Source organism: Mesoplodon mirus (genome assembly GCF_964341445.2).
Source record: "Mesoplodon mirus genome assembly, chromosome: 12".
NCBI classification, from domain to species: domain Eukaryota; kingdom Metazoa; phylum Chordata; class Mammalia; order Artiodactyla; family Ziphiidae; genus Mesoplodon; species Mesoplodon mirus.
This window is the reverse complement of record NC_138988.1, coordinates 27,585,659-27,610,643: the sequence shown is the minus strand read 5'-3', so window position 1 is coordinate 27,610,643 and position 24,985 is coordinate 27,585,659. Positions and strand designations below refer to the sequence as shown.

At 48.0% G+C, this 24,985-nt stretch overlaps 1 protein-coding gene across 4 annotated transcripts in view; it reads left to right on the top strand.

Moving 5' to 3' along the window:
* Positions 1-24,985, top strand: part of PTPRG (protein tyrosine phosphatase receptor type G) — a 747,832-nt gene that overhangs the window by 636,353 nt on the left and 86,494 nt on the right. For 3 of the 4 annotated variants that reach the window (XM_082638320.1, XM_082638319.1, XM_082638317.1), the window contains exons 11-13: positions 3,091-3,140; positions 5,091-5,853; positions 19,925-20,057. In XM_082638320.1, the coding sequence (XP_082494446.1) occupies positions 3,091-3,140; positions 5,091-5,853; positions 19,925-20,057 (946 nt within the window). The remainder of the gene's footprint in view (positions 1-3,090; positions 3,141-5,090; positions 5,854-19,924; positions 20,058-24,985) is intronic. The other variant, XM_082638318.1, reaches the window with a different exon arrangement.

Below are 24,985 nucleotides of genomic sequence, written 5' to 3'. Positions count from 1 at the left end.
CTGTATCCCCAGTCTTCAACAAATGGCTAAAAAGATTGATTACTAAGTGTTCAAAAGCCTTTTTTGCAATTCTCAACAGTCATGGAAACTAGGGGCTCTTAAGCTTTTTCTTTGAGCCACAGACTCATTAGGCAGCCTGGCCAAGCCAATAGATCCTCTCTCAGAATGGTTTAAAATAAATAAGTCAAATACATAGGAAAGGAAACCAATTATGTTCAGATACAATTGTCAGAATATTTTAAACAAACAAATTGGGAATGTAGTCATCTGTGTGCTTCTTTTGTGAAAGTATTAAATGACAAGTGGTGGGTCTGTTAGCGACGGTGATTTCTGAGTAGTGATGAACATAAATGATACTCCAAAAAAGCTCCAACAACTCTAAGGCAGTAGGAAAATATTCCCATTTTAATCACAGAGTCATAGGACGATCCTATTAAAATGCAGCTGAGATTTGGAGCTTGCGTTCCTCGTGCAAGGAAAAGCTGCATCTCCGTGACAGCTTAGTGGGGATGCAGGTCTCATTTTTTGCCCCCATCCCTGAAGTCCACCAGGCCGGTGGACTCCTGATCTGAAAGCTCTTGTAGAAACTTCGAAGTCACCACAGCTAGAACTGACCCCAGTGGAAATTGTTCAAGATCAATGAAAAGCGGGCATGTTGATGGAGTGGCCAGTTTGTTGCCTTAAATTAAGGCCTTTGTAAAGGGCAGGGAAAGCAGGTCTCTTAGGGGGCTTTCTTCCTGTCTTAACAAAGGGAGGTGTGTATACCTGTCTGAGGCAGTGCAGTATCGATCCCGAAGCAACTCACTGATGGTGGGAGGTTACATTTAGTGCCAGGCAAGAACTGTTTGCTTCCTAGGCTGCCTCATTTGACCTGGTTGTATTGACATCTAGATCCGTCTGTTCTCCACATTTGTCTCTTCACCCATTTCACTTTCCAGCTGAGCGAAGTGAATATATCGTTAAGTTGGGGGTCACAAATACAGGTGCCCCGGGGCCAGGCAGGGAACACATACAAATGCAGGGAGGGCTGTCAGTGGGAAATTGCAGAATGTGCCCTTTGAAAAGGGGTGACAGACACTCAGCCCCGACCAAATGTTGCCCTGCAGGAAGGTGAGCTCAACGTTGCCAAATATTGTCATTTTTCAGGGATGAGCAGGAAATTGGGATTTTTAGGTAAAAGTTGCTGTTTACAATGTTGGCAGCAAATTCTTTTTTTTTTTTTTTTTTTTTTTTCCAAAAACCTTGCAGGGCAAATAAAAAAATATGTCGGGTACTTGCCCCACTTCTAGTTTAGATAAAAACTCCAGCAGGTACAAATGTTATTTATTTGGAGATTTAGCAGTTTTTTGCTAATTTTTCAGTGCCTTGTATGCATAGGAAGCAAACGTTTAGTTTATGTAAGACTATTGTTTTTGAGATCAGCACAAAGAAGCAGTCTGGTATATATTTTTAAGTTATACTGTTTAGCATTATTCACAATAGAGAAAAGGTGGACGCAATCTAGATGTCCATCAGCAATGAATGGGTAAACAAAATATGGTACATACAGGCAGCAGAATATTATTTGGCCTTAAAAAGGAAGGAAATTCTGCCACATGGGACAGCATGGATGAATCCTGAAGACATTATGCTAAGTGAAATAAGCCAGTTACAAAAAGACAAGTAAATATATATGACTCCACTTACATGAGATATATGGAGTACTCAAACTTACAGAAAGTAGAAGGATGGTTGCCAGGAGCTGGGGGGGCGGGGAGGGGCGGGGGAAGCTGGGACTTGTTTAATGGGTACACAGTTGCAGTTTTGCAAGATGGAAACATTCTGGAGATCTGTGGCACAAGGATTTAGCACAACTGAACTGTACACTTAAAAGTGTTTAAGATGGTAAGTTTTATGTTACGTGTATTTTACCACAGTTAAACATTTTGTGTAGTTATATTGTTTAATAATAACACATGGGTGAACAGAACTGAAAGAAGGAAAGAACACCAGAAGGAGTACTCTGTGGCTAATATAAAAGAATTTGAGGGACTTCCCTCGTGGTCCAGTAGTAGAGAATCCACCTTCCAATGCAGAGGACTCGGGTTTGATCCCTGGTCGGGGAACTAAGATCTCACATGCCGCAGGGCAACTAAGCCCGCGCTTCACACACAGACTACAGAGCCCACGTGCCCTGGAGCCCACACACTGCAACGAAAGATCCCACATGCCTCAACAAAGATCCCCGTGCGGCAACAAAGACCCGACGCAGCCAAAAAAATGAATAAAATAAATAAATAAATATTTTTAAAAAAGAATTTGACCATTTAAAGCAACAGTGGTGATGTGTTACGAGGTTTTAAAACTTTATTGATAGAAATAAAATATATGACAGTACACAAAAAGTGAGTTGGGCAAATAAATTACTGTATAGTTCTTACGTTTTTAAGGAGAGATGAAAGGACTAGTTTAAGGTAAACTGTAATTAGTTTAGGATGCATATTATAGTCACTGAAAGGATAATATAAGAAATTATAACCAAAAAGACAATAGCGAAGAACAATGGGATAATACAATTTCATTTATAAGAAGTTCAAAAATAAACAAAACGCTGACAAAGATTCAGAGTGGTGGCGACCTTAGGGAAAGGTCATGAGGGTATTGCCTGGATGGATGCACGTGCAAACCTGCTAGGGTGCTGGAGAATGTCCATATCTTAATATGGGAGGAGGGGGAGTTACACAGGTGTTTACAGAGGTAAAAATTAATTGGACTCTACGCTTAAGATTTGTGCATTTTAGAGTATGTAAGTTTTACCTTACTAATAAAATAGAAAAATGATTAAAACTTCTTGAAGTTGTAAACTAATAGCTTAAGACAGGAGTCAGCAAACTGTGGCCCACAGGCCAAACCTGACCCTCTACATGTTTTTTAATGACTCACAAACTAAGAAGGGTTTTACATTTTTTGATGGTTGGAAAAAAAATCTAAAGAGGAATATTTATTTTATGACATAAAAATTATATGTATTTCAGATTTGTGTAGGTAAGTGCAGTTTTTGTCGAAGCAACAAAGTTATATTGTTTACAGTGTAATTTCTTTGTTTCCCAGCTAATACCACTCGAATATTCCAAGGGACCAGAATTGTCAAAACAGGAGTGGTAAGTAGAGAATGTAATCGCTTTGTCCTGTCTGGTTGGTAATTTGCATGCAGTTAAAACTGTCACCACTAGGTGGCAGTATGATGTTGTCTAAATGCTCAATATGAAGCGGTTAAAAATACTGAATAAATTACATTATTCACTCCTATAATTCAATGCATTATAAAAACAAGCTGTGCGACAGAGTTAAACCAGTAGTGTTATACTGTTATAATTTTTGTCAAGATAAAAATTTTCCGTATTTTTAATTATTTATTATTTGTGGGAGCATAGGACGTAAGAGTGCAAAGGAGTAAACATGCTAAAATTGAAAGGTTGTCATTTGGGAATTCCCTGGCAGTCCAGTGGTTAGGACTCGGCGCTTTCACTCAGGGGCCCGGGTTTGATCCCTGGTTGGGGAACTAAGATCTCACAAGCCATGCAGTGCGGCTTTAAAAAAAAAGAAAGAAAGAAAAAAAAAAAAGAATGGTTGTCATTTGCCCAGTTACATTTGCACATTTCTGGAGCCTCAGTATCTAAGTTTTCCCCTTTCTAGTGCAACTAATAATCCCAATATTAATTGCAGCTTTGGTGATAACAATAAGAGCCTAAAATTTATTAAGCTTTTCCCGGGTTTCAGGCACAGATTATTATTTTATTTACTCCTCACAGCATCCCACAAGATTCGTGTTACTATTACTCCCATTTTATGGATGAGGAAACCGAGGCTCAGTGAGTTAAAGTAATGTGCCCAGCATCTCCCAGAGAGCAGGTGAGGGATTGTGGACTCAAGCCCAAGCTGTCTGACTGCTCTGTCTGCAGTGCCTTATCTTATGTGGCACCTGGCATTTCATTAACCAACTTCAGAACTCAACATTTGCTAGCTTGGTTGTCCTTCAACTACAGACTTTTCAAACTGAAACTTGACGATACAGTGATGAAATCTGAGTTGTTCTGGGTGTATTATTTTGAACTGTATAAATGATGGGATGAAATTCTGGATTCTGCACACCAGGTTTCAAGAACTAAAATTAAACTAATAACTCAGAGCAACACATCTTATTTTCCTAAGATACTATGTACAAATAAAATCTTACAGCTGAGCCCCAGTTTAGTATGATGGGAAGAATGAGCTGAGGTTTGGGCACAGGCAGCCACCTCTACCCCTTAACCTCTCTGCACCTCGTTTTCCTCACCTGTAAAATGGGGTGATGATCATGTGTGTCTCCAGGGTAGCTTGGGAAGCCCCAACACACAGTTGGTACTTGTTAAATAGAATTCTTATCGTTGTCATCTACATGAGCATAGATTTTGCTGTAGATAAATCCAGAGACTCTGGAAGGTACGGCAGCTGTACAGCGCCCGGTACGGGGATGCCGGCTGTAAAACAGCTCCCAAAGCCTTCAGTGTAGAGCATGGCCCCTGCTTCTGAACCTGCCACTGCAGACATGGGCGGGCCACTGTCCCTCTGTCCATCCACTTCCTCACTTTAAGTTGTGGAACCAGATCCTGGGGAGCGTTTCTAGACAAGGGCAGTTTATTCTCCACAAGAGCCACCAATATATACAAGACCAAGGGCTCCTGCTTCTTCCAGTGTCATCCCAACAACAGGTGGCAATCTGATGTTGCCACTTTATTGCTGATTTGATGTTTGTCTTTCAAACAACGTGAACGCTACTTATTGTTTTGTCACTTAGCCTCCTCCAGGGCCGTCAGTGAAAAGTTGGGGTTGATATGCTGGGTACAATTTTTAAGTAATTGTAAAAACGTTTAAGAGCAGGGATGGTCATCCGTGGATCACCTCCTGTCAGCTTTGGCACCATGCTTTAGGGAACCCCACGAGGAAAGTAAAAGATGAGTAAAACCCTTGGAGGGTCATACCCAGGGCCTCGTCCCCAATCCTGATGACTGACACTCTGCTTTCTCTTCCTCTGTCCCCTCCCCCCAACCTCCCCGGGTGACCCCTTCAAGCCCACAGCATCTCCCGCCTCTTCGGCCGACATGGCCCCCATCAGCTCGGGGTCTTCCACCTGGACATCCTCTGGCATCCCCTTCTCATTTGTTTCCATGGCAACTGGGATGGGCCCGTCATCCAGCGGCAGCCAGGCTACGGTGGCCTCGGTGGTCACCAGCACGCTCCTCGCCGGCCTGGGCTTCAGCGGCGGCGGCATCTCCTCCTTCCCCAGCACCGTGTGGCCCACACGCCTGCCCACGGCCGCCGCGGCCAGCAAACAGGCCGGCAGACCCGTCCCGGCCACACCTGAGGCCTTGGCCTCTCCGGGCCCCGACGGTGATTCGGCGCCAACCAAGGACAGCGAGGGTGCCGAGGAGGGGGAGAAGGACGAGAAGAGTGAGAACGAGGACGGGGAGCGGGAGCACGAGGAGGAGGGCGAGAAGGGCTCCGAGAAGAAGGAGAGGAACGGGGTGACCCACGCCGCGCAGGCGCGGAACCGCACTGAGCCCAGCCCCGCCCCCTCGGCTCCCGGCGGAGCTGCCCAGGATGGTGGGCATCAGACTATATCCGGGCGTGAGCGGGACCGCACTGCCATCCCCACCGCCCGGCCCGAGGATGCCCTGGACCCCCGCCCCGTCACCCTCACCCAAGTGCCCCCCACAGTCACAGAGGAGCATTACGGAGAGAATGATCCCAAGAGGCCTGAGACACCGTCTAAGAAGCCTGTGTCCCCGGGGGACCGATTTTCTGAAGATAGCAAATTTATCACTGTTAATCCAGGTAAGTGGTCCACTCCTCACTTGAGCCTCCAAGCTGCTGTGAACAGTCCTACCCTTTAAAAAATAATTGGGGGCAGGGGATAAGGATCCAGAGAGTGCTTAATATTCCTGGAATTGTGTGTGTCTCTGGTATAAAAATGTGTGTGTGTGTGTCTTTCTATTTTATTCTGATAAGAATCAGCTACTCTCTTATCGTTGCTGGACTAAGTCTTGCCTTGATACTTGGTTCCTGGTAAAATCGACTTGCCTCAGAATACCTCCAAGCACTTCAACCAGGCCCTGAAGTAAATGAATAAAAAAGACATCGATCTTAAGAAATTTATCCTTCAAGATTTCATTCCTTATTCACTTATTCAGCACCTGCGTTTATGGACTGCCCGTTTGGTGCCAGGCCCTGGGCTGGGTGCTAACCCCGGTGAGCACGGTGCCTGCTGCTTGAAGCTTACAGCGTAAAGGAGAAGACAGTGGTGGCGGCAGCTCGCCAGGGCGCACGCCGGGAAGTCAGGAAGCAGGAATGTTAGAAAGCCAGCGAGCAAGTTCGCTGAAAAGCCAGAAAACGAGCTAACTGTACGGTAAATAATAGAGGAAATAAACAGGGTGCTGTCAGAGAAAATAATCAGGAAGAGGGCAGGGAGCTTTTTGAATTAAGAAAGGCCACTCTGGGGAAGTGACATTTACATTAAAACTGAAAGCGTGGGGATGGGGAGAGCTGGTATTAGCCCATGATCCCAGCCCGGGAAACAGGGCTCTCACTCAGAGCCCTATTTGCTCTGTGAATTAGCCAGTTCCTGGATGATAAGACCAGGGCATGGCTGGTCTGGCCTTGACGGGGAGGATGTGATCCCCATCACGCTGACCAAGGGCAACTTTGTGACTCTGTTGTATGCTCAAATCTTTTTCTTTTCTTTTTTAAAAATTTTATTTATTTATTTATTTATTTATTTATGGCCACTTTGGGTTTTCGTTGCTGTGTGCGGGCTCTCTCTGGTTGCAGTAAGCAGGGGCTACTCTTCGTTGCAGTGTGTGGGCTTCTCATTTTGGCTTCTGTTGTAGTGGAGCACGGGCTCTAGGCGCGTGGGCTTCAGTAGTTGTGGCTGAAAGGCTCTAGAGCACAGGCTCAGTAGTTGTGGCCCACGGGCGTAGTTGCTCCATGGCATGTGCGATCTTCCCGGACCAAGGATCGAACCCATGATCCCTGCATTGGCAGGCGGATTCTTAACCACTGTGCCACCAGGGAAGTCCACGCTCAAATCTTAATGAACCATCCTGATAGTTTCTACAAGGGAGCCCTGAGCGTGAGGGGTTGTTATTGTTGTGAGGGGTTTTCTTAATAAGAAATTCTTTCTTTTGCCAGACTACAAGATGTTTAGCAACAATTTTTTTTGCATCTAAGCTGTTGTGGAGTTATAAGAGTGCAAAAAAAAAAAAAAAGCAACTGGTAAATATTTATTTGCTTTTGCACTTGTAAACATTAAAATTCATCTAAAGCTGAGACCTCGTATGTTAAGATACAACTTAGAATAAATTTTCATGTTTTGAATTACGTTCCTCCTTAAAGCTGGTATGGACTCATTTTTTGAAGTGTGGGTTTGCTATGGGCGTTGCTCACTTTGTCCTGGCTTTAGGGAAAAGTGCGGAGTGGCCCTCCAAGGAATTGAGTGGAGGAGATATCGAGCCACTTGTGAAGCTGTTTGAAGCTATTCCTGCATGAGCAGTGGCATTCCCTCTAGGAATTTGCTATGAAAAAGTTGGATTTCTTGCATTTGAAGATACTGAAGAAATATTTATAGAGTACCCACTGTGTCCCAGGCACTGGACTAGGTACTGGAAGTAGACTTTAGATCTAGTCAGGCCTTGCTCTCCTGGGGTTTATGTTCTAATGGACAAGCTTGAGAATATTCCAGTAAACAAATGCATAACGTCAAGTGCTGGAGTCGGGGACAGGGACAGTATAGCATCGAATGATCAAGGGATGGCATTTGAATGGAGACCCAGGTGGTGAGAAGGAGTTAGCTATGCCGTGATCCATGAACGAGCGTTCTAGGCTGCAGGAGGGGTAGCAGGTCCAGAGACCCTAAAGTGAGAACTAATTAGGATCAGTCAAGGAACCATCAGAGGGCCGGTGTGTCTAGACCGCCAAGGTCAAGGTTACAGGATGAGTTCACAGACAAGCAGAGCTCAGATCAGGAAGGGGCTGGTCAGCCATGCTGCGGATTTGATTCTAACCGATATGGAAAAGCAGTGATGGATTTCAGCAAGAGAGTTACTCATCTGATTAATCTTCTCAGAAGGTCATGTGGGCCTCTGTGTGGACATCTGGGGAGGCAAGAACGGATACAGGGAGTAGAGTTAGGAGGTGATGGCAGTGGTGACGCGGACCACTGTGGTTCCTCCAAAGACACGTGGTGGACCTGGAATTGCTTGTCAGGCTTGAGTGGTTTGGCTTCTGGACTAGAGGCTCTGGCAAGTTGCATTCCCAGCCTGCTCCTCTTAAACGTTTTTTTGTCCACACTCCTGAAAAGTGTGGCTTGCTAAGGGCTTGGGTTGGGAGTGTTGATATTGATACCTTGAGAGACTGGTGAGGGTGGGGACCTGGGGCATAGTCCAAGTAAGCAGAAATGAGTCATTGCAATGGGAGTCAAGTTCCAGAGTCCAAGGAAAGGGGAGAAGAAACAGGTGGTAAACCTGGGGTATTTCCACCTCCAGGTATGGGGCGTGCGGGTCTCAAGTTTCAACGCTACAGGCATCTGAGTGTCTGCCATCTTGGCAGGGTAGCTCTGGAGTCAGATCCCTACAGTAGGCTCTGCCCTTTATTCACGCAGGGTCCTCAGGCCAGTCTTTGCCCAGAGCCTGTCTGTAAAGTGGGGATAGGCATAGGCCTTAGTGCCAAAAGAGGTGCAGAGTCACCCTTGTCAGTGACAAGGAAGGAGGAGCTTTCTGCAGCCCGAGGGCCACATGATGGCACTGGTGACTTAGGAGGAGGCCCCTCATAGGTCTTTCTTCTGCAGTCATTCTTGGACATTAAAGACCATGTGGAGACTGTGGTCCCCAATGAGCTGGCCTTAAAAATGACCTCCAGGAACTCCGCTCTGTCCCCAGCACTGGTGAATCAGAGCATCTCCCTTGCCACCTTCACCTCAATGGGAACATCCACTCCTTCCCAGAGCCAAAAGGGATCTTCCTTTAGAATTCCAGGCAGTTCCAGGCAATTCCAGGTTGAGAGTAGTGATGGGGATAGGTTAAGCCAGAGATTGGCAAACTTCTTCTGCAAATAGCCAGAGAGAGCAGACATTTTCAGCTTTGTGAACCATAGGTCTTTGCTGAAACTGTGCATCTCTGCCAGGTAGCATGCAAGCGGCCAGAGACACTACACAAATGGGTGGATGTGATTGGGTTCTGGTGAAACTCTGTTTACAAAAACAGGCAGTGGACCTCATTTGATTGGTGAGCTGTCATTTGCTGACCCCTGGTTTAAGCAGAAACATGTGTACCCACTGGTCAATAAAAGATGTGAGGAACTTGAGGGTAAAACCCGAAAACCCTGCCTTGTCCACGACCCCCAAGGTCTCACTCTGCTTCCATCCATCTCAGCCTTTTCTCCATCTGCCTCCTCCAGCTTGGTGTTTATTTTTTCAACGAAATCACCATCATTTTAATGTTAGTGGTGACTTCTTTGAAAGACTGTGGATGTACATTTGTTTAAATCTGTTCCACATTTATTTTTTCTTCGCGTTAAAAACAATTCTTTAAATCAATATTTAGTCTCTTTGAAAAAAGCGTTAACGTTTAAAGTTACAAACTGTGTTATATTTTTACCAGCATCTCAAAAAGGCTTGATGTTTGATAACATCTTTTCAAGTGCTATGAGTAGTAGCTTTAGTATTAACTTGCAGGGAAGGAGAAGAAGGGAATCCTTCTCTAGAAGGAAGGGCCGACTCAGACACATACAGAGATCAGGCAGGCAGTAGCCATGGTCCGTCCCTCAGGAGGCACAGCCCAGATGTGGTGTAGGCACCCTCAGATGCCTACTGATGCAGTAAAATGTTCTCGGGATGGTACGTGGCATGCCCCAGCAAAAGCATTTCAGGGTAGGCATTGTCTACAAGCTCATCATCATTCAGTGCTGGGATTTTTCATTTTTCTTTCCTTAAATCAGGGCTCCTTTTTCAGATTCAGTCTTGCTCAGAACCCCATTATGTAAACACTCATTCACCGAAAGCTTGTTGACTGCCTTCTCGAGGTCAGCTAAAGAGACAGTCCAGTTTAGGGGTCAGGAAAGTACAGTCTCCAGGCCAGAACTGGCCCCTGGCTGGCCTTTGTCCTGCCCCTGAGCTAGGAATGGACTGTGTTGGTCAGCAACTTAGGGCTGCTGTTCTGCTCTGAGCCAGAGTCAAGGGTGCCAAGCTCCAGCCACCCCACTCCTTTTGGGCAAACCCCACTCCTTTGGGCACCTCTTTGGAACTTTCAAGCTCTAAAGAAAACCTTTGATTATAAAAATAATTACATCACTGGTTAACATTTGTTCTATGCTGGTGTTGTCTGTGCTAAAAGCCAAAATGTGATGTCACTTATCCCCCGGGAGGCCTGTGCTGTCCTTGTTGCCATTAGACCAGTGAGGAGACTGAGGCTCAGATGGTTAAGGAACGTGCCCCAGGCAAGACGTGGCGAGCCCGGGGGTCAGACATGAGCCCTGACTCCACCGTGGTGCTGCCTGCATCCCGCCTTAGGGGCTTGCTCCCTGAGTGGGCAGCACAAGATGGTTTCAGGTGAAGTATTAATTTTTTTTTTTTTTCTTTTTGCGGTATGCGGGCCTCTCACTGTTGTGGCCTCCCCCGTTGCGGAGCACAGGCTCCGGATGCGCAGGCCCAGCGGCCATGGCTCACGGGCCCAGCCGCTCCGCGGCATATGGGATCCTCCCAGACCAGGGCACGAACCCGTATCCCCTGCATCGGCAGGCGGACTCTCAACCACTGCGCCACCAGGGAGGCCCTGAATGTGTACTTTTAAAAAGATACCATTTTTTAGTTTATAGCACAGGTTCTCAACCAGAGTGATGATTTCGTTCCCCTTCCCTGCAGGAATATTTGACGATATCTGGAAACATTTTTGGTTATCATGACTGAGGAGGGGGCTGCTACTGGCATTTAGTGGGAAGAGACCAAGGATGCCGCTAAACATCCTACAGGGCACAGACCAGCCCCGCAACAAAGAATGACCTGGTCCAAAGTGTTGATAGTGCCATGGTGGAGAAACTATGATTTCTAGTATTAACATAAAGTTCCTTTTCAAAGAAGTTTACTTGAGGGAAAAAATAGTAGTTAATTTAAGGTCAGAAAGAAGTAGCAATAAACGCTCATGAAGATAGGGCAGACATCATGAATGTGAAACTCAGCTGGGATATAGGGAGGTAGGAAAATGTTGCATACTTTATTTAAAATAAAATAGAACAGGCACTCATATGGACGACCGTGGCAGTTTGCAGCCTGGGCTAGTTTTGTTGGTCAGGTTTTTTGTGGGGAGAAGTTTTCTACGTAATTCTGCTTGCCCCGGCTCTTGGCTGTGATCGTCCTGGGAGTGTTGGAAAAAACTGGCTCAGGTGCCCTGATTTAGTTTCCTCCCAGGAAGTGTCTGGGTCCTTGGAAGTTTCTGCCCCCCACTGAGTGATCTTTGAACTAGGACGGCCTGTGTATCTCTTAGTGCAGGCAACCAGACCTCACCAAGAACACGGAGGTTTCCAAAGAGGCTGCTGGGGTCAGGGATTCAGGCTGTAAGGAGTGGCGTGTTTGACATGAGTCCTGACTGATGGCAGAGTCACGTGACGTTGCAATGACGTGTCTGTGGCGGTGATTTCTGGTAGATGAGGACCTGCCGTATATATGGGACTTGGAATTAAATTGGGATTTATCACACGCCCTCAATTTTCCAGCACCTCATGGAAATACACATGACAGTTCCACTGTTGAGTCTGATTAAGTGAGCTCTGTGTGAAATGGTAAGGAGGGCTTATTGATGAGAACTCCTAGTGGTGACATAAATTGAAACACATGACAGATGCTCTAAGTCCAGCTCAGACTTGGGAATCAGAACATGGAACCCGTGTCCCGTTGCAGGAGAATATATGTATTTGTAACGCACAATCATGTCTCTGCAACAGTGGTTTAGCTAATGCCAGGGCTCCAGAAAAATAAGACACATTTTGTGGCCCTATAAAAAAGCGGCTGCCTGTTTACTTCACACCCATTAGGGGGGCTACCACGAAACCCCCAAACCAAAGCAAAATAGAAAATAAGGTGTTGGTGAGGATGTGAAGAAATGGGGACCCTTGTGCCCTGTTGGTGGGAATGTAAAGTGGTGCAGCCACTTGGGAAACAGTATGGAGGTTCCCCGCAAAATTAAAAATAGCAGTACCATGTGATCCAGCAATCCCACTTATGGGTATTTACCCAAGAGAATTGAAGGCAGGGTCTTGAAGAGATATTTGTACACTCATGTTCATAGCAGCATTATTTATAGTAGCCAAGGGGTGGAAGCAACCCAAATGGCCAATGAATAGATGAACAAAATGTGGTATATACCTATAGTGGAATATTATTCAGCCTTAAAAAAGAAGGAAATCGTGTCACATGCTACAACATGGATGAACCTTGAGGACTTATTTCATTAGTGAAATAAGCCAGTCCCAAAAAGACAAATATATATATATATATATGTATATGATTCCATATATATATATATATATATATATATGAGTCCACTTACATGAGGTACCTAGAGTGTAGTCAAGTCGTAAGGCAGAAAGTAGGATGGTGGTTGCCAGGAGCTGGGGTCGAGGTGATGGGGAATTGCTGTTTAAAAGGTGCAGAGTTTCAGTTTTGCAGATGAAAAACAGATTCTGGAAATCGGTTGCACAACAGTGTGATATGCTTACCCCTACTGAACTGTACTGTTAGACATGGTTAAGACGGTGACTTTTATGTGTGTTTCACCACAGTTTTTTTAAAAAAAAAAACAGTGCCTTAGGGCCTCCCTGGTGGCGCAGTGGTTGAGAGTCCGCCTGCCGATGCAGGGGATACGGGATCGTGCCCCGGTCTGGGAGGATCCCATATGTCGCGGAGCGGCTGGGCCCGTGAGCCATGGCCGCTGGGCCTGCGCGTCCGGAGCCTGTGCTCCGCAACGGGAGAGGCCACAACAGTGAGAGGCCCGCATACCGCAAAAAAAAAAAAAAAAACAGTGCCTTAATTCACAGCTGCGGGTGGTTTTGAAGGAGTGGCCTTATCAGAGCAAATGCAGTCCGGTTGTGCACGACTGAACCCGGCTGTAGATGTCTGAGTGTGCAGGTTGTTCTGCTCCTAATCTTTCTTGAAAAGTGAGAGAATCCTACTTTCCCCGAGTCCTGAGAGTGGCCTCTCAGATCCAAGCTCATTTTAGTCTTGACCACGTAGGAGTTCTTGTCCTGAAGCAGAAGTTGAGCCCTCACTATGGGGTAGGAAGCGTTTCAGAAAGGTCCATCTGATGTCTCACTGCCTGTAGCATTTATAGTACATTGTACTCCGTTTTTATTTGCTTCTACTGGGATGAGAGCCAAGCCAGTAAAAGGCAAACAGCATTAATTCAGTGATGACATATGCCACTGAAAACTGTTTTTCTTTTTCTTTTTTTTTTTTTTAATTTTTTGGAAAAAGCAGAATGGAGGCACTTTACTCAGATACTGGTGGATGCGGAAATAAAAGCTGGGAGGAGGAAGGGCTGTGAGGAGGTCATTAAACCCTACCTCCCTCCCGCAGATGCTCAGAGAGGGTTAGGTATTAGACAGCATTTTGCCGTAAGTTTCCACTGGAAGACATTTCTGAAACTGGCTCATTCTCTGAGTCCCAGCCCTGCCTGGCCTCACATCTTCTGACCCTCCTAGCAGCCCCTCATCTGCACATCACATCTACTAGGGGAGAGGGGGGTGTAAGTTGATACCTCCTTTCCATTTTTATCCTTTTACACACAGACCAGCAAGATGCAGCCCTGGAAAGAGTATGAAGAAGGTCCAAGTTCACAGAGAGGAATGGCCCACATTTATAGATGGAGCAACTGTCTGATTCATTTCTAATTGGTTGAAAAATAAAATCTATTTGAAAATAAATATGGAATTGGGAAAGCTGCCTGGTCAGAAGCAGCCTCTTCTCTAGAGCTGAATTAGTAATTTCAGAATCCTGGTCAGGAGTTTTATTAAACCATGATTTTTGCTTTTGATGATAAGGCCTTTGTAAAAGTCCCAGGTATGTGCGTTGTTCTGCTGATTCTTTGGGTCAGAGTGCCGTCCTGCAGACAGAAATTCGACTGGCCAGAGGGAGCTGGCAGCAGGAGTCAGGAGTGAAGAAAGCAGGTCTGATGTGAGACATTAGGGAGCAGTGAGGACTGTGGCAAACTGATGAGCCATGCCCTGTCTTAGAGAGTGTGCTGCTTGGTTCTAGCTGATGTTTGCCATGTGGGAATTCAGACCTGTGTTGCTAGCCAGTTTTGAGCATTTCCAGGAGAAGATTCCCTTTTTTATTTTTATTTTTTTTTATTTTGATTACTTTGTGAGCTCTATTGTTTATTAAATCTTGGCAACTAACTCACAATTTAATTAATAATTCCCGGGGGAGGGGTGCCAAGCCAGACACATCTGTGGGCTGCCAGTTCACACAACCCATGGCAGGCAGGAATCAAAGGGCTAGGCCTGCTGGCAAACCCAAACCAGCTGGACAAATCAGAGATGGAGGCGAGAAGGAGGTGCATTAACCCAGAGGTCCTGCACTTGTCCTGGTGTCAGGATTCGGGCATCACGGAGAGAGGCAAACCTTCCAGGAGCAGGGCGGCCAAGCTCTGCTGGACCTTTCAGGAGGCAGCTGGGATACAAGTGAAGCTCTGAATAAAAGTGAGCTGCTTCTAACAGTTGGGAGCATCTAATTTTATCACACTGTCAGCGCCGTTGCTTGGTTCCATTGAAAGGAAGAACGAACGTTCTCTGGACGCGGGCACTGTGCTCAGTGCTTGACTGGTCAAGGCTGGCTTTCTGAGCTTGCAGCCCGTGCAGTCACACAGCCCGGTGCTCAGAAGGCCCTGTGTTGGCCTTCATGTTCTGCTGTCATTTTATGAAACTCTTTAATAATTTCTGAACAAGAGGCCCCGTGATTTCGTTTTGCATCTGGCACAATCTGCTTTGCATGGATTATGTCATTTATTCCTTCTAAGTCCCCTGAGAGGTGAGCATTATCATCTGTTTCCCTTTGACAGAGGAGCGACCAGAGGCTCAGAGATAGGCAGTCACTTATCCAAAGTCACACAGCTAGAAAGGCCTAAGCCAGAATTTGTAATCAGGTCTGCCTGACTCTGAAGGGCAGGATGTTGGTTTCTCTGAAAAGTTGATAGTATGTTCTAGTCTCTGGGGGCCTTGACGTGGGGAAGATTGTCAGGAGACTGAAGCAAAGGAGGAAGAGAGTGTATACCCAGGTCAGGCGGCATGTTATGTGTCCCTAGTAGCTTCTGGTATTTCACTGTTTAATTATACTTTCTCCTTTGAGGGCCTGCCGGGCCACAGATTGAGTCAGGCAGTGGGACAAGCGTCTCTCCTGAAGGATGGCAAGAAGCATTGTGCAGTCTTGTCTCGGGGCAGACTTTGAGGTTCTGGCTCTTCACTGGCGGTCTCCTCACAGGCAGCCCCCTGCTGCTGATGCCCATAGAACCCATCTGAGGTTCTGTGTGGTTGCCACACATGCCCTCATTTATAACAGGGGGATTCAGATTCAGCAGACACCCGATGAGCACTCAGCATCTGCCTGGCGCTGTGCTAGGGTGTTGAAGAGGGAGAGGATGGTGGTGGTGATGATGATAATTAGTGATGCTGTGGGTGGTGGGTGGGGACGTGATGATCATCATCACAGTTGATAATGGTAACCAGGTGCTTATGGTTGCCAGGCAACATGCTAAGTGTTTTATTGCATTAGCTCATGTAATCCTCACGCCACCCACCATGTAGTGAGCAATATTATTTCCATTTACAGATGAGGAAACTGAGGCCCAGAGAGGTTAAGTAACTTGCCCAGAGTTGCACAGCTAGTGGGAGACAGAGCTTTATTACTGTTCTATATACAGAGAAAATCAGCCCTGCTTTGGGGGAACCTTACAGTAAGTAGTAAAAGAGCACTTGTAATTGAGTGTGATGTGTGCCATAAAAGAAGTGCACAGTGACAACCACCATGACGAGAATGAGAGTATTTACTTAGCATTTGCTCAATGCTGGGCACACGTCTAAGCGTTCTACGTGCATCTTAAGTTTTCCCACCACCTCTGTGAAGTAGGTTCTTTTATCCCATTTTATAGATGAAGAACTCCAGGCCTAAACTGATTTCAGTTATTGGTTAGAGGTCACGTAGAAGGTGGCAGGCCAGGATTTGAACCTGTGATCTTTACCCTCCAGAGCACAGACCGAGGGTTTGGGGAGGCTTCACAGAGAAGGTAGCACCTGAACCAGGATTGAGGAATGAAGAGGAGCTTCTGAGGGCGGGATGGGAAGGGTGTTCCTGGCAGTGAGATCAGCAGGGACAAAGGCAGAGAGGTGCACCCATGGCCCATCATGGTCACTGGGTGGGTGGGTATGGCCGGAACCTATTGCAGGGGGCGCAGCAGGCGATGATGGGGTGGGAGGAAGGCCCGCTCATGAAGGGTTTTGCTGTCCCTGAGGGCAGTGTGGGATTCCTCAGGAGAGTGACAGGAACAGATTCCACATGACTGTGCGGCCATGGCATGAAATTCCAGGCTCCTGGTACTGCGAAGACAAAGCAGTACTGTGAATTTTCGCATGAACTCAGCTTGATCATGCCCACATGGAAATCCAGTAGCACTCCTATATTTGCCTGACCTTTATGTAAAAGACCCAGGCAAATCCGGCTGCCAGTCATTAGTCCAGGCCAAGATTAGACTGCTGTCAGAAAAATTTCCTTAGGTCTCTCTCTCACACTGCAAGTTGTTGCCGGCCTGAGTTCTCCTCCATAGAAACCGCCATTTCGGGGGCTGTCCAGAGAAGGATTTCTGATGTGTTCACTCCTCCATCCCCTCACAAAAACAAACAAACAAAAAAAAACCTTACACAGCGCCATGAAATATTAGAAAGAGAAGTAGCTCAGTGGTGAGACCTGAGGGACAGTTTTGGCGAAGGGTCCTTTTCAGTGATTGAGCATGAGAAGGACCTGGGGTTTGTATTCGGTCTCCTACCCATAGCTGCCTACTGTGTGGTAGCCCAGGCAGGAATCCTCTTCTGTAAGAAGGCAAGGAAAGAAATAAGACCCTGGGGGCTTCCCTGGTGGCGCAGTGGTTGAGAGTCCGCCTGCCAATGCAGGGGACACGGGTTCGTGCCCCAGTCCGGGAAGATCCCACATGCCGCAGAGCAGCTGGGCCCGTGAGCCATGGCTGCTGAGCCTGCACGTCTGGAGCCTGTGCTCCGCAATGGGAGAGGCCACAACAGCGAGAGGCCTGCATACCGCAAAAAAAAAAAAAGAGAAATAAGAAATAAGACCCTGGGTATGCAGGGGCTTCCCACGGTGGATAGTGAGTTCCTTGGACGTGTGGCCTGTAATGTCAGCCCTCCTGCCATATTTTCCATTAACAGGACCATCCGGGCTTGGGGATTCCCCACTGCCTGCCAGATTATTACCTGGCTGGGCTGCCCCCTGCTGGAGCCCTGAAAAATTAACCTCATTTGCAACTGTGGTTCTTGCCGCACGTGTATTTGCACATTCTAAGCCAGTTAACTCATACCATGTAAGAGCTACATAATCAAAATCCCATAAATTCCTAATTAAAATCCCTGCTTTATCTAAAAATACAAGAACAATGGGGGAAAGTGTGGCTGGCGGCCAGAGCTTTGCAATTAAAGCATTATATTGAGGGATAGACTGCACATCTGATGCTTGTCTGCCTCAGCTTACAATACTGCAGTGAGTTCCACTGCAAGCCCTGGGGCCTAAAAGCGGTGCCCGTAATTCAGCCTATAGACCCTGGCTGAGGTGGCCTCTAATGCTCCATCTTGGTGGCCCCCCTTGTTCTCCTACCCCCCTCCCCCTGCTTCAGTGCACTCTCTCCAGAACACACCTGCCCTTGCCCTTGGCCTGGCTAACTCCCCTTCATCCTTCAGCTCCCACCCGAACGTCAGGAAGCCCCTCCAGAATTCCTGGGCTAGGACAGCTGTTCCCCTGTACCCGTTGTGCTTTCCCTGGCATCACATTCATTTTATTCTAATTGCTTGGTCATGTGTCTGCTTCTCCCCCTGTAAGTTCCTGCCCCACGGGCACAGGGTTGTTCCTGTCTGATGTTCTGCTGCATCCGCCTCCCCTAGCACCATGCCTGACACACAGTCGGGGCTTGACAGATAGCTGCCTGATGAAAAATTGTGGAGCAAGGGATATCGAGAAATGGGCTGGCACAGTTAGGAAGGCAGTTTATAAACCGCCGGCTGCCCTCCTGTGCTTTTTAATCATAGTGTGCCTCACTTGCCTGCCTCTGTGTCTTTTTACCTGTGAGCTGGACATAAATCTGGCCCTGCCTATGCATGAAACAAAGGAGGGCATCAAGGTCCAGTACATTCGAGGAAACCCAGTAAAAACCCTGTAACCCATTTCTTCTTCACTCCAGGTCTTGCCTCTTTAGCAGTCTCCTCCCAGGGACAGTTATCTCTTTCCTGCTCAGCCCACCTCCTCTCTCTTGGAAACGCAGCCTGATTAGCCCTGCATTTAGTCCATCCAGCAGACGGACGCGTGCGGCTGGCTGCAGGCTGGCCTCGTTTTTGCAGAGCAGGAGGAATCCTTGCTGAGCACGGGTCAGCCTGCAGCCAGCTGTGGATGATTCTGTGGGCTTCTTGCGGTCACAGCGAACCTTCGCTTTCTCGCCGCGTGCCTCTCGTGACCGTCTCTGTGTACCTGGGCTCTTCCCAGCCCCTCATCGCATCTGAGCTTCATTCGGGTTACCTGGAGATTTCCAGGCATTGACCCCACAGTTCAAGAGACTAGGTTCTCACCTGAGGCTGCTGGGGACTTGTGAAGATCCTCGGGGCCTGAGAGAGACAGGAGGAGCTGCTGGGGTAAGAGGCGCTGGTTGACCAGAGAGAATCCTGGACCATTTCACAAGCTTCCCTGGTTAACCCCTGCACTGGCTGCTGTTGAGTAGCCGCTGTGCGCTCGGAGGAGAGCGAGGCGTGGCGGCCAGTCTGAGAGCTTTTAGAAGAATGGGGGGAGGGGGCGGGTGGGAGAGGAGATCAAAGGAAAAGCTTTTGAACCATATTTGAGGAAAAACAGGATCTCTGGGGAACTGGTAGGCAGAGGAGTCTGGGTGCTCCTGCTGGGATGTGCGGTTGCTCAGACTTTGAGTGGCTCGTTGAGATTCTGGGGGTGAGAGCACCATTGCCTTAGCTTGAGTCCTGCCCCTCCCCTTGGCCGGGAGCCTGGGGGAGCCAAGCCGGGAGCTTGGACAGTTGTGCCACCAGGACTGTCTGTTGGGGAGAGGTGGTCTCCCACAGCAGAAATGGGTGCAGTTACTAGAGGAAGGGGTAACAGATGCTAAACAGACAAAGAAAGACATACCCATTGCAGTCACAGCCGGTTACCTTAGTAAAACCCATCGTTGCCTCCATCCCTCCTGCCTTGGCAAACCTGCAAGGCTCCCCCGCCTCTTTCCACGGGCAAGTTTTGTGCTACCTTCCGACTTGAGCACATTTCTTCAGTGTATCCAAAGGCCACTCAGGGACAGTAAGGTTCTTGGAGAGAGGCTGGGTCTCTGTCTTCCGTGCAACTCTTCTTAACAGCACCTTGAACTCTACCTGCAAATCCATCCCACTGGCGATTACAGGGTGCAGCCTGCAGAAAAAGGTCCCATTTGGCTTGGGACTCAGTGGGAAGCAGTGTGGGCTGCAGGTTGCCCCTTGTCACCAGGTAGCCTTGTTCTCCAGAAACCACCCAAAACTGGAGCAGAAATCCGCATCACACTCTGGCTCCCCAGCCCCCCGGCTCGGCTAGCCTCTGTCCTCTAACTGGCATGGTTTCTCTTTGCAGCAGAAAAGAACACCTCTGGAATGATAAGCCGCCCTTCTCCAGGGAGGATGGAGTGGATCGTCCCTCTGATTGTGGTGTCAGCCTTGACCTTCGTGTGCCTCATCCTTCTCATTGCTGTACTAGTTTACTGGAGGTGAGTCAGCCAGGCAGCACTGACAGAGAGGGTGTGGGCATCGGCTTGTGCTGTCAGCATGCTGCCCTGGCGGGGGGGGCGGGGGGGGATGGCTGGCCCCAGGGGAGGGGAAGCCCATGGCCTCTTCATTCAGAAAGGTAAGGTAGCTGGAGTGTTTCTGGTGTCACCACCTGGGAGATCCGCTTTATCTGCAAGAAGCTGGTGGGATAGAGCCACTACTGAGATGAAAGCACTCATGATGAGTTTCTAGGATTTAGTGCCAGAGAGGCTTTTGCTTGGGAATCAGGGAGATCTGGGTTCAAATCCCAGGCCTGCTACTTGCTGGCAACAAATCCCATTTCCACTTTGAGCTTTAGTTCCTAAACCTGCAAAATGAGTTAATAAGTTTCATAGCATTTCCAGTTTCCCTGAGACCATGCTTCGCTTTGTCGTATCCACATAATAGCTCCTCTTGACCTGAAAATTTTTTTCATAGCCCTTTGCTGAAAATTCGGTGATAGGAAAACGTTTATCATGTTGTGTGGCATTTAATACACACAGGATAAAGATGGCTGATGGAAAGTCATCCTTATGTTAGCATCATCCTTGAACTGGTTCTCACTGCTTCCCACGGGAAGCCTGCTTGCAGCTTCTATTTAAAAGTTGTGTGTTTTTTCAGCTACACTCTGTCAGCCAGTTTAACTGAGTGAAGCAGGCTGGCCCACGTGGCTGGCCTGGCTGCCTTCACCTCTCAGACTGACGTAGGAAGCTTCTGCCCTTTAACAAGCTTCATCACTGATGAATAGGTGTCATATTTCCCTCCCTCCCTCCCTTCTTTCCATTCATTTGAGGAATTTTGAGCCCCTATGGTGTGCCAGACACTCTTCTCTCATGGAGCTTACATCTTAGTGGGGGAGACAGGCAATAAGTAAAGCAAAAACAAGGTGGTGGTAAGTGTATAATGGAGAAAACTAAATCTGGAAAGCAGAGGGAGGATGCTGAGGCTTAGTGGTGAGTGGTCAGAGCAGTTAAGGAAGGCCTACCTGGCGAGTGGTATTTGTCCAAAGACCTAAAGGAGGAAGGAGTCAAATGGGCTCCATGTGGGGCATGTTCCAGGCAGAGGAAACAGCATGTGCAAAGGCCCTGAGGCAGGAGTGCGCCTCGTATGTTCCAGGAATGGCCAAGAGGTGTGGCTGGAGCAGGTGAGAATGGGGGAGAGTGGTAGGAGAGAGGGTATCAGGAAGAAACAGGATGGAAGGGAGTTGGGTCAGGTACCGCTTTGTGGGCCATTTTACACACATTGCCTTTGACCCTAAGAGAAGTACTGTTCGGTAGAGAAGTGTTGTGATCTAACTTCAGGAGGACTTGGCTGTGCTGCAAAAGCAGAGAGACCAGGTAGAAGACTACTGAACTGGTCCCAGAAGGAGTGATGGTGTCTCCCATGAGGGCAGCAGTGCAGGCTGTGGAACTGATTGGAGAGAGATACATTCTGAAGGTGGGACCAACAGAATCTGCTGACAGATTGGCCTGTGTCCCTAGGTCTGTTTTCAGTTGGAAAGAAAAGAGAAGAAGGAAGCGTTCATCTGAGGCTTCCCCAGGCGTCTAACTATAGCCCTGTTGGTGCTACAGACCAGCTAGATGTGGATTATATTGTGTTTCAGGGTGAGCCTGGAAACACTAGACTCACCTCCATGCCATCCTTTCTCCAGGACAGTGGTTTGCAAACAAGTAGTTGTCTGGAGCCCGTTAGTAAGTGGGAGGCTGCCTAACGTGGGTTGAACTGAGCACATAGAGGGAACGAAAGGTCTGCCTGCCCTTCTCTTGGCTCTTTTTGGTGCTGTGTGGTTTTAGTTGCAGACTCTCCCCACAAAGGAGCACAGAGAACCCACAGCTGCCCCAGGCTGGGTAACCCTAGCAACCCCAGTGTGAAAAAGTTCCTGTTCCAAATAGTTCTAGCAAAAACCTCAGGGTTGTTTCTGGTTGGCCCACCTTGGCTCTCTGCCTACCTGAGAATGGATCACTCTGGCCAAAGAAGACCATGGACATTTGGCCAAGCAGACATGTTGAGGGCAAGCTGCTTACAGGAAGGGGCTGTGTAATGTCATAAAGAGAGCTTTCAAGACCCTTACATTCAAGGTGTTTTTTCCCATTAGAAATTCACACTGTTTATATTTTTGACAAACTCAGTGAGTCTGACTCAAACATATGTATTGAGTAATACATGATTATTTCATGTTTAAAATATATTTATAATGTCTTATATATATTACTTATATATATACATATATATGTTTATATTCAAAGCTTGGTTTAAAGTAACCAGAGCTTTAAACCTCCTCCAGTAGATGCTGCCTGTGAGTTTTTACCAAACTCCTAACGCCAGTACACAAAAATGAGCAGGAAGGAGAAAATTCTTACAGAGCAAGCAAAGTAAAATTGAACTAGCATCAGGATGGACAAGTTTGCTAAGCATGAGAACAGCCTAGAGAGATAAAGACCTTTTTAATGTCCGTCTTTTTTTTTCTTTATTATTAATGTGAAAGAGGGACACGTTGGGGAGCTCACACAGAAAATGGGTAAATGCAGAGAAGACGGGTGTTTCCCTTCGATGATGCGGTTTTGAAGCTAGACCAGCAGCGCTCCTCTCCTGCCTTTTGAGGCGCGGTGAGAGCGGATGATTGGTCAACAGACTTGACCTAAGTAGAGCATCGAGGCAGATCAAAACCTTCTGGAGTGTTTCCTCAGGTGGCAGGCCTTGACGCCGGGGGTTCCAACCAGCTCGCCACGGTGGCAGTTTCTACCACCGAGGACTGAGCCTTTACAGCTATTGCTCTGGTTTCTGTGTGTTCACTTAGGGCTCTTTTCACTGCAATTGCACGGGTTCATGAAACCGTTGGAAATGAAAGCCGAGGACTCTGAATTGTTTCTCCACTAGTGTCCCTTGCACGATGTTAGTGTCCCTTGCTCTCATTGTTGTGGCCTCTCCCGTTGCGGAGACCAGGGAAGCCCCACAGAGTCCTTTTTGAGCACCAGCTGCTGTGCCAAGCCCTCGCCAGGCCCCATCTCCTGGGATCCTTACGACAAATTTGTATGTTACCATCCCCATATTAAAAGTAAGGGGCAGGGCTTCCCTGGTGGTGCAGTAGTTGGGAGTCCGCCTGCCGATGCAGGGGACACGGGTTCGTGCCCTGGTCCAGGAAGATCCCACATGCCACTGAGCGGCTGGGCCCGTGAGCCATGGCCGCTGAGCCTGCGCGTCTGGAGCCTGTGCTCCACAACAGTGAGAGGCCACAACAGTGAGAGGCCGGTGTACCGCAAAAAAAAAGGGGGTGGGGCAGAAGCTTGGGGGGGCATGTGACTCATGAAGGGTCCTGTAGGAAGTGGTGGACCCTGGTTTTGAACACAAGATGTCTTCAACCTAGAATCCATAAACTTATTGAACCACTGAGATACATACCTGGTACTACACTGAATCCTGTGGAGGCTGAGCGTGATGGATGTTCAGCTCTAAGTCACATGGACTTGGGATCCGTGGGCCTGTTGTGCCAGTGCCTTACTGTTAGACTCAGCTGCTTTCTTTGACCAGGGAAGGGAAAGGCAACCAACATTTGTTGAAATGCCTACCGTGGGCTCAGGAGTGTGCATTGTTCTCATCCACTACTGGTCAGAACCATTTCTATTACAGCTGACAGAGACCTCTTCCAAACTGCCTTAAGCACAGGAAAGAAAGAGTTGGTTGATTCGTGACGTTGGATGTTCAGGAGCATCAGGCCCAGCTCTTTTCGGAAGACAGACCAAGGAAAACGGGCCTCGGCATGTTTAGTGAGCCTCTCTCTCTCTCCCTCTGTCTCTGGGATCTGCACTCTCTCTGTATGGTCTTTCCTCTTGGGAAGGCCCTCTGACTGTTTCCACATGGTGGCCTCTGGCCCATGTTGGACTTACATCCCCCCATCCCCGTGGAAAGGGCATTGCTCTCCTCCAGTAGAGCCAGTTAAACCCCAAGATGGCATGTCTTAGGACTGACTCAGGCTATTTGCCCATCCCCAGAGCCCTCTGGCAGCCAGCGGGGATGAAGACTTGTCAGGCCTGGGTCTTATATTTAACTCTGGAGCCCAGAAATGAGGACATTGCCCTCGAAACCACATGCATTGAAGGTGGACAAGGGGTGGTTCCCCAAAGGACCGTCAAGACCCAGAGAGGTGACTGGATGCAGGTGCCAGGCAGACAGAAGAGGGCGGTGTCCCCTCCAAAAGCTGGGAAATCGGAATCAAGGAGGGGGAGGGATTTGCACTAAGAAAAGAGAAATCAGACTTGGATAGCAGGGGAAATACACGTGTAAATAGCCGGAAAGAAACAAGGCAGGCGTGTGAGCTCAGCGCGGCCAGCCTCGGGTTCTCACTAGGACTCTGGTGTCACGCGTGTGTGTGTCATGCCCTGGAAAATGAGGGGTGTTTTCAATCCTGTCTCAAGTGCAGGATTATTAAAGAGTGCATGCAGGAGTTTAGAAGGTTCAGCTAAGGGTTCTGCTATGAAATAATAAAGCTATTTTACTATTCTGTGGGCATCGGAGCCCCTTGCAGCTCCTATTCGGTGAGCGCTTATGGAGTTCCTGCCACACACCGTGCTGGGCCTGGTGATTTAGGGTTGATGGCCCTTCCCTCAAGGCCCTCACAGTCCACTGGGCGATGCAGTAAGGTAAACAAAGACTATGGCGAGTGTATGGACAGGAGTGAGCCCAAGTTGCTGTGACAGCACTCAGGCAGGACTTGCAGCAGGCTGGGGGGCGGGGTGGAGTCAGACAAAGCTCCTTGGGGGAGCTGATGCCCGAGCTGGGCCTTGAAGCACAGCGGTCCCCAGCCAGTGCAGGAGGCGTGGCGCTGGAGAGAGAGAACCCGGCCTCTCGTAAGCAGGCACCTGTGGTTCAGTGTTGCTGGAACAAAGCATGAGGG